Source organism: Phalaenopsis equestris, unplaced genomic scaffold, assembly GCF_001263595.1.
Source record: "Phalaenopsis equestris unplaced genomic scaffold, ASM126359v1 Scaffold000572, whole genome shotgun sequence".
Classification (NCBI taxonomy): Eukaryota; Viridiplantae; Streptophyta; class Magnoliopsida; order Asparagales; family Orchidaceae; genus Phalaenopsis; species Phalaenopsis equestris.
Genome location: NW_018165012.1, coordinates 930,443 through 940,556, shown reverse-complemented (window position 1 = coordinate 940,556; position 10,114 = coordinate 930,443). Strand labels below are relative to the sequence as shown.

The 10,114-nt window shown below is 37.0% G+C and overlaps 1 protein-coding gene across 2 annotated transcripts; it reads right to left on the bottom strand.

The window, feature by feature from the left end:
* Positions 1-3,692: 3,692 nt before the first annotated feature.
* On the bottom strand, positions 3,693-8,922 carry LOC110029413 (sucrose synthase 2). Of its 2 annotated transcripts, none has more exons than XM_020731693.1 (16): positions 8,801-8,922; positions 7,678-7,815; positions 7,322-7,451; positions 7,068-7,219; positions 6,789-6,981; positions 6,574-6,692; positions 6,256-6,472; positions 5,970-6,065; positions 5,720-5,893; positions 5,516-5,632; positions 5,264-5,430; positions 4,968-5,192; positions 4,564-4,882; positions 4,236-4,480; positions 4,007-4,145; positions 3,693-3,919 (listed from the first exon to the last, which is right to left on the bottom strand). In XM_020731693.1, the coding sequence occupies exons 2-16, from the start codon at positions 7,776-7,778 to the stop codon at positions 3,863-3,865; spliced, it is 2,451 nt and encodes an 816-aa protein (XP_020587352.1). In that variant the 5' UTR covers positions 7,779-7,815; positions 8,801-8,922; the 3' UTR covers positions 3,693-3,862. The 2 variants fall into 2 exon arrangements, with proteins under 2 accessions (XP_020587352.1, XP_020587353.1); XM_020731694.1 differs by having other exon boundaries at positions 7,678-7,810.
* Positions 8,923-10,114: the final 1,192 nt, after the last annotated feature.

Here is a 10,114-nt window from a genome sequence, read left to right as displayed (position 1 = left end):
GTTCAAAAGAGTTTATTAGTAAAAAGGGAGCTTAGTGTTCATACCCGCCTCTATCAATTATCTCTAAGAGGGGCTCATTTGGATCCATGGATGGGCTTGCGTCTTCCTCTGGCCACTCATCTATTGCTTTGGCCGATTCTTCCAATGCTTGGGGATTCTGGTAGAACAAAAATACTATTTTGTAAATAAGGAGAATGTTATATCTATTTTATCCTTCACATTATTTATTAGTTTGTCATTGGGCTATCTATTTATATCGTTGTATCAAGCTGTAATTATGATCAAAGAAATGAAATAATAAAGGATTGACTTATCTTTTTCAAAATCCCATCTTTGATTTCCTCTCTTCTGCATCTCTCAATATATCTCTCATTTTTTTTTTCAAAAACTCACACAAGATAATAATTATCAAGTTATTTTTTAGCCAATAAATTTTAATTTCAAGATCTATCAACAAAGACAATTCTTCTTTATGAAACTGCAAATCAAGGCTTATACACGATCACAGTTCTTCATAGCATTAAACGTTTCAATCTCTGGCATCACATATTAGGTCATCACCATAAGAAAGTTCTTGAAAGGATAGCTCATTCTCATCCTCACCTCAAAATCTCTCTTCTCAATTATGTACTGAATTTGCTTAAAATAAAAGTCTCAAACTATCTTTTTCTCATAGTTCACTACTTACATTTTTTTTTGAAATGTTACATTCAGATATCTAGGGACCTTTCTCTCATGCCTCTTTAGAAGGCTACAAATATTATGTAACTCTCATTGATGTCTTTTCTCATTTTTGTTGGTGCATTCTCTTACAAAATAAATTTAAAACCATTGTTCTGTTTATTTCTCTGCATAAAATGTTTAAAATCATTTTCAAGCTAACATAGATTTTTTAAGAACTGAAGGAGGAGGAGAATACACATCACATGACCAATATAGTTGCTCGTATACTCCTGAACAAAATGAAATTATAGAATGTAAAAACAGGCATTTAATAGAAATCACACACATATTACTCAACACTTCTCATCTTCCACTTTAGTTTTTGATTAATGCCATCCAAACTGCCAACTATCGAATCGATTGCCTCCCTTCTATCATCACTTATCATCTATCCCCATTTCAACTTCTATATAGTATGTCACCTGAACCTTTGAGTGCTTATGTTTTCCATGGCAATCACAACATATCACTCACAAGTTTTATCCAAAAGCATCTCAATATATAGTTTTTGGCTATAACCCTCCTCATAAAGGTTACAAATGTCATGATATTCAAAAGAACGACACTTTTATTTCGCATCATGTTCTTTTTGCTGAAGATATTTTTTTCTTTCAAACAATCTTTGGATTCCTCCTCTTTACCTAGTCACTCCACAAATACTCCTCTTATGCTACCTATCTCTCACTAACAAATCCACATCACTAACTGGTCCCATTACCTCTTCAATTTTATCACATCAATCTTCTCTGCCCACCTCCCCCACTAATATGATGCCCATCCTAACTCAACTCCCCTCCCTCATACACCCTGCTCTTGGATGTGTTCCCCCTCCATATCTTCTTTACCTTCCCAAACCAAACAACATCCTATGATAAACTGACAACAAGCTGACAGTTTAAAATTAACAAAATGTTTTGATCTTCAACACACCATTAGTTCTTTCGGCACTCCCAATACTTATACCCAAGCTGTCAAATTCTCTCACAGACGACAAGCCATGTCCGACAAATTTATGGCATTACAACTGCAAGGTACTTGGGATCTTGTTCCTCCCACCAAAAATTAAAATATTCTAGGATCTAAATGGACATTTTGAATTAAATATCTTGTTTATGTCTCAATAGCCTGATATAAAGTTGGGCTTGTGGCTCAAGGTTTTAAATAAAAACAAGGCATAGATTACAATGAAACCTTCAACCCTATTGTTAAATTTCATGTCATTCATCTTCTCGTTGTTTTATCCACCACCAAATAATGGGAAATTCAAAAACTTGATGTTTTCAATATTTTTTTTCCATGAGAAACTTGATGACACTATTTACATGACACAACCATCTGACTTCACTAACTCTACACGTCCTAGCCCTACTTCCAAAATAACCAAGGTCACTTATGATCTGAAATAGGATCCATGACAGTTGTATTCCACTTTTTGCAATTTTTTATACACACATTTTACTCTAAGCACTGACGACCTCTCTTTATTAATTTATCATCACCATAACATATGTATTTATTTATTAGTTTATTTTGATGATATCTTAATAACTGAAAATTCTCCACTGTTATTATCAAATTAATTATTATACTAAGCGCTCCGTTTAATTTAACACAACTTGGCTCAATATCTCTTTTTCTCGGTTTACACATACATCACACCTCTCATGGGCACTCTCTCAATCAAACACAATATCTCATTGATATCCTACACAAAACTCAAATGGTTCAAGCCAATCCAATTCTAACACTTTTGCCCACAATACTTCAGTAACCCACCGATAACCCCAACCCTCTGACCGATCTAAACGATTACAGACAAGCCATAGGATCACGACAGTGTCTCACAATTACTCGCCCATATAGAACATTCATTTTAAATTACCTAAGTCAACACATGCATCAACCATCTGCCATTCACTACCAACAATCATAACTACTTCTCAAGTATTTAAAAGGTACGCTTAATTATGATTTACCTATTACCTCAAAATTTTTGCTCTTAAGTGCATATACAGAAGTCGATTGAACGACAAGAAATCCATTTCTATATTCTACATCTATTTCTCAATCTCATCTCGTGGTCATCAAAGAAACAACCCATGGTCACCAAATTTTTCACCGAAACATAATATAGGGCTCTTGTTTCGGCCACAACTAAAATAATTTAGTTAAGAAGATTGTTGCATGTACTTACAAATCAATCATCCCGTTCTACCATTCTACATAATGACAGCACTCATGCTATCCCACTTGCGCACAATCCCGTATTTGATGATCGTACTAAACATATAGAAATTGAATATTTTTTTATCAAAGACCATATATCTAGCTCGAAAACATACATCTACAACATCTAATGACAGAAGAACAAAATGCCGCATTTTTACTAACTGCTCGACATAAAAAACTCACCAACAAGATGACAATCTCTCAACTTGATCCTCATCTTCAAGGAGGGTTAAAAAGGACCTTCATGTTCATACTTGCCTCTTCTGGTTAGGTCGGCGAGAGGTTCACCTAGATCAATGGAAGGAACTGCGCCTTCCTTTGGCCGCTCATCTATTGCTTCGGCCAACTCTTCCAAAGCTTAGGGATTCTGCCGGAACAAAAGCTTTATAGTGTAAATAAAGTGTGTTATATCTATTTTAACCTTTACACTGCCATCAGATTATCTATTTATATCACATTGTGTCAAGCTGTAATGAAATAATAAAATATCTAATTATCTTCTTCAGGCTCCCAACTCTGATTTCTTTCTGTCTACATCTCTCAATCTTTCTCCTCTTCCTGTTTTTTTGTTTTCTTTAATTATAAGTACGAGCTGAGTGTTTAAAATTTATACTTGGCACAAAACAATATTTCTACAGCTTTTAATCGTTGTTCTGTAAATACAAAATTTTGTTACTTCCATGTTGTGCATTCAGATCTCAAAAGACCATATTTTCACCAAGAAAAGGAAAAAAATTATATTTGCGATAAAAACATCAAATCACATTCAAACCGAAACCTCGAAATTCCATTACAAATATGACATTTTTGGGCCAAAAACGCAAACATTATGAATTCAAAACACGCAGCAGAAACAGAACAACACAAGCCAATCTCACAACCCTCACCGAAACTCACAGCTAGCACAACCTCACTTTGTTCCATTCACAACCGCCTCTTCATCAGAATGCAGAGGAACAGACAATGCCTGAAACAGCAGAAAAAAACGCAAAATATTAACTTAAAACAGATCCAAAGAAATTTTCTTATCAATTTAAATCCAAATTATGCGTACCAGATTACGGTATTTCAGCGCATAAAACATCTCAAGATAGCGCTTGGTCTCACGCCTATCCAAATTCGAGACATACTTCCAGAAACCATAAACGCCAGATAACGTCATCAATCTCTCAGAGTAGAGCTTCCAGGTATATCTGCAAGTTCGCGAATCGAGTTAATCAAAGCTGTAACACGGAAAATCTTGTTAAAATTCGTCATTTTGAGCTTAAAGTTGAGATCTTTACTTCTCCTCGATTCGCTTGATGGCTCCGTTGGAGATCTTCGTCCAGTAACCGGGATCCTCCCTGCTCTTCTCGAAGAAGTTCACGAGCAGCTCAGCAGCCTTATCGCCCTGATATGGATCAATGTGAAAACCTGAAACTCCGTGTATTATGATCTCTCCAGGTCCTCCATGCACAGTGGCAAACGTCGGCAGACCGCAGGTCATAGATTCGACAACCGTTAATCCGAAAGCTTCATAGAATGCAGGCTGAACAAAGAGAAGAACACAAATTTTTATTAAAAATTCAAACTTGAAAGCTGGGAATCCAGTAGAGATGTAGTTCTTTCTACCTGAACAAATGCACCCTTCTTGTCTGCGACGTAGCGATACAGCTCGCCATTGCGGACTCTGTTCATCTGAGCTGAAATCCACCTTATGTGGCCGTCGAGCTTGTACTCTTCGATAAACTTGTACATCTTCTTCATCTCCTCTTGTTCCTCAAGATCCTTAGATGCCTTCGCATGGTCTCCAGCAACCACCACGAGGTTAACAAGCTCCCTCAGACGAGGATTCTTCCCGTAGAGCTCAACAAGGCCTGTAATGTTCTTCACTCGATCGAGCCTAGCCATGGAGAAGATGATAGGTTTGTTCTTGTCCTTCAACCCAAACCTGAAATCATATAGTTTGTAACTCAGTCAAGAAATCAAAATCTTAACTTTATAATGTTTAAGAGAGCAAAAGAATAGGATCTCACTTGTGCTCACTGTTCTCAACATCACTAAATAACAGTTCTTCAATTTCAGGGTGAAGTGCGGTAAGCCTTTTGCTCTCCTCAGCATAGGAGAAATAGATCGACATGTCTGCTCCAGGGGAGACGATATTGAACTTGGGATCGAAGACGTCGATGCCATGAACGACTCGGTAGAGTCCGGGAAGAGTGAAAGCAGTGTGTGATTCATATTGCCCCACAGTATCCTTACTGAAATATAATTCATGTTAATAATCCTCATTAACATATGTTTAAGAATTTACTTAGTGAAAATTTAGTACCTTCCAGCAATCTCCTGGAATGTGCTCGTGATAATGAAATCAGCATGATTCATGGCAATAAGATCAGCAGTGAACTGGCAAGAGAAATGATATTGTTCCTCAAAATTCTTCCAATATATATCAGAATTTGGGTACTTGGTTTTCTCCAAGGCATGAGCAATTGTGCACTGGATATTAACAAAATATCAGTGATTAAACAATCAAGAGTTCATAAATTCATCAATACATAAATAAAAATTTGATTTTGGAAACCTGAGTAACTCCGAGTTTGTGCGCCAACAAAGAAGCTACGAGATTTCCATCACTATAGTTTCCAATAATGAGATCCGGGGTTGCCTGCAGCTCTCTAGCCAACTCGTTCACTACATCCTGATTCACAACAATCATTCAAATGAGTCTGCTTTCAAAACAAGATTAAAGCCTTTTCATGGAAATGCAGAGATCAGAGAGACGAACATCAGAGAAAGTTTCGACGTAAGGCCACACTTCAAAACGCGATATCCATTTCCGAATGACTCCTTTTTCTGTTCGGAAGGGAACTCTAAGAATGTGTGTGTGCTCAGTCCCAATAACCTTCTCTAGACGCTGCCCACAAGTGGTTCCTACTGCATCTGGCAGCAATCTGGTCACCTGTATCAGAGAGAATACTTTAATTTCTTCTAAATATACGCAAGGGATCGGATCAGATCAGATAATTAAAACATACAATGAGAATCCTTGGAGTGATATCAAGCCCCTGTTGCTTTATTCTGAGAAGCATTTCATTCTCCAAGGCACGAACTTGATCCAAAATGTACACAACCTGCAGATCAAACTAATAATCATGGCTGAACCGAAAAAGGAAGAATGAACATGAACTGAAATATGGTTAAAAATATTAGGTGCAGATGAGCTAGGTGTGAATTGGTGATATTGAGATAGTATTAAAATTAAAATATCACCCCAATACCACCTTCGCTCAAAATATAGAACTGATTCTTCGAGAAAATCACCTGGCCGCCGGTGTCGGGATAACCCAAGACGTTAGCTTGAGCGAAGTAGCCGTGAGGCGATAAGATGACGACGTTAAACACCATGGGAACTCTACCAAGGAAGCTCTCCAACGTGCATGGATCGGGGGCTTCGAGAAGATCAAGGAGAAGATGAATGGTCTCTTTCACGCGCTCGGCTGTATCGCCCCAACCTTTCTCCAAGCCAAGCTCTTGGAACCTAAAAGCAGACAGTTTTCCGTTGAATGAAAAAATTTAATGGTGGCCACTGGTAATCTTCAGATATGCATGAAACAGAAAGGCAAGATAGCCATGGAATACCTATGGTTGAACTCTGAATAAGGTGTGTCCGGTGGGATACCGAGTAGATGTGCCTCAGCCTTCCTTAGTGAAGTTTGGAGAGCAGTTAGGCTTTGAATTCTATCATTCAGCATCATGCTCTACAAGTCAATTTTAGGATTACAAGTCAAACTACTACTAATCAGTGGAACAAAAGGAAAGGAGAAACTTAATAAACATGACAGAAAAAAACTCACCACCCCATTATAATGGTGATGCCTCAAGAAATTGAGCAGCGGATACAGGCTTTCCTTGTCATAGAACAGTTTCGAGGAAAGATGGCGATTCAGAAACTGCACACCATTACCAATGGATTTCGAAAGGGAGGGGCGAGGGAAGGATGCATTAAAGGGCTCAAAGTCTAACTCTAAAGTGAAGTTGCTCTGAGATCTGGAAGAAGCAAACAAGTAAATCAGCTTAAATTGAATTTGTAATCTGTAAATTAAGCCATAGATCCACGAAATTTGAGAACCAACCTCCCATCCACGAGCTCTTCCTTGAACTGTAAGTACTCAGGCACTGTGAGCTCCTCCACAGCCAATTCACTTACATTAACCCTCACATATTCCCACACTCCAGGCCTTGGTCGGATTGCAAGCGCCACCCATGGAGGTACAACTATGGCCTCCTGTAAAACATACACAATGATGTCGATAATGAACAAAAAGGGACTACTTTGGACAAAAAAACGCTCAAGGAAGCGCAGAAAAAGGGAACTAATCGATCAAACCTGAGAAGCTTTGAGAACATCTTCAAAAATACCACCTTTGAGCTTCTCACGATCTGCTTCAGGGATCACAGATTCATACTCGGCCAGAATCTGGTGGGGCAGTAACATCCCCTTCCCTTGTTTGACAAATCTACACGATGTAACTCCTTGTATGAATTTCTTTTAACCAAAACTTGCCATGCAGATTCAAATGCTTTAAACAGAGAATAAGTGATTTTTTTTAATGATTTGAAAACCATCTTATCATTAAAAGATCGATTTAACCAATTACTCATTGGCGATCATTCAATCTAACAAGAGATTAATGGTGAATTATAACAGTGAAACAAGAACAGAACAGGAAAATAATTTAGCACCTTGAGAAGAGTGCAAGCAACTCATTTGTGTGAGCTGAAAGTGTGTCTCCAAGCCGCTCACGAACGCTATGAACGCGGCCAAAAAATCTATTATCAGCCATGGCTCCTCTCCTCCGCTACAGATTCAGTAGAGCTAAACTACATAATAAAAAAACAGAGAAGCACAGCAAGAGTTTGTCAGAAATCTCTAGCAAAATCTATAAAAGTTTAGATCTTTGACTTAGAAATTAAAACAAGAAAGGCTCAATAACATATCTACAAATAAAATAAAATAAAATGTAAGAGTTGATAAACCACATGTGAGCAGAGACCATCCTGCATGGCAAGCCAAGCAAACAAATATTTTATAAACTAGGAGATTAGCCAGATCTAATCTCGAGGTAACAAACTTGTGCAGATCTTAAGCAAGATTCCTACTTTTTCCTTGAGAAAAACTCAGAAATGGACCAGGAAAATTAGACCGGCTTCAGAAAACAACAAGTGAGGTTTTCGCTCAGTACTAGGTGCACTCCCACGCCTTACTAAAGATAAGTTAGAAAACGTGATGAAGGCATAAAAGGCAGCGAGATTGAAATCAGAAACGTGATGTTTTTTTGCTGATAAAAGGCGGATCTTTCGTAGTTTACTAAGCATAACAAAGAAGAAAATTTTCAGAATGATACGTGTGACTAAAAAAAAATCCGTAGATAGAAAGCTGATATTTTTGGAATGATAAGATGACGAAATTTGAAAATAAAATTACTTCTTTTCTTTTTTTCCGGTGCAAACCACTCAAATCCCCCGCATAAAAAGTTCATTTTTTTGCTGAAAATTATAGTTTATATTTGTCTAAGGACATGCTTCGCAGTGCTCACAGTTTACATATGTTGGAATACCATTAAACCATCCATTCCATAGTTCCAGTGGAGCAAGAGCACTCCCCCCTGCCTCCACAGATATCATCTTCTTCATATAAAAATCGTAATTTTGCCATTAATTTCCGTTCAGAACTTCCATTATTTAGTTGCACTAGTTCATGAAGAAGCTAGCTAGAAAATTACCCACCGAAAACCCTAATCAAAGATTCAAAAGAAAAAAAGCTTCACTTTCTGTAGGACTTTCGGCAGACGAAAGTGACCTTTACCTTGCAGAAGAAGACCAAAATGAAGAAAATAATGGAGAAAAGGCAGACTGCAATGAGGGAAAGCAAACGGAGAACAAGAAAACGGAGTGAACGGAGTTAGGAGCAATGGATGAAGAGAATAGCTGCACTCCGCCCCTTTAAATACCCAAAAAAAAGGCGAATTAAAGTTTCATTTTTTAAAGTAGGTGGATATGCCACTCTCCCATTGCTGGGCCGTCGCTTTCACCACCCACAGCGCAGAAAAGAGAGTAGAGAGAGAGAGAAAGATCGATATAACCGAGAAAATTAATTAATTAACTAATTAAAATATAATAATTAATAATATTTTACAGTTTTTACTTCAGTATTTAAATTTATTTCGTATTTTTTTGACAATATTTCCTCCTTCATATTTGGATTATTTTCAAAGTATTTGTCCTTACTTATGTTTTATAAAAATATATTTTCATTTATATCATTACCATATTGTGAGGTAATTAATGCTATATAATTAATTTGTTGCTATAGACGTTAGTGTTCTGAAGTATTACCATTTAACTCTGATCTTATCCTAAACATAAGCAACGTATGGTTAATGTAAAATATAACTGTCTGGTCTTCTCCTTCCCGCAAAATTTTTGTCTCCTAGCTGCAAATAAAATATTAGATTATTGTAAATTTAGTATCCAACTATTTTTTTATTTAGTTGCAAAATGGAAAAAAGTTAGAATTTGTTGAATGATACATAAAAAAGGTGGCTTGGAGGTAGGGGTGTAAAGGAGTCGTATTTTAAAGAGATTAAGATTTGTTTGTGCTCCGCTAGTTCAAAAAATAGAAAAAATGTTCGTGTTCGGCTTATGTTCGAAATGACTTATGGGTAGCTTGTTTGTGTTCAGCTTGAATCATATTCATTTGTTCGAATTAGGCGTGTGTTTGGCTCGAATTCTTATTTGAGCTGAGCTTTTTTTGCTTCCGATAAGTTGCATATATTATATATTTCATTAGACTCCTGATACTTTTTTCAATGATGCATTGTCTCACTGCTGATAATGATATGCCTCTTGATTTGTGAAAAGACACTAGCTTGAAATATAGCAATTATATATATATATATATATTAGTCATCTCTGGTTTGCTTTTAAATAGTACTTATGTGGTTCCAAAAATAAAATTAGAGATGTCGCAATAAAATTTGGATAGGCATGGGACGTTGCAAAGCGATGACCACAAGGTGCTAAATTAGATGAAGATGAAGACAAAATGTACAACGATGAACAAGGGTCACTTCCGCTGCTAACGTTCATGATTGTGCAAAATCCGTCTCCCCCAAGGTTA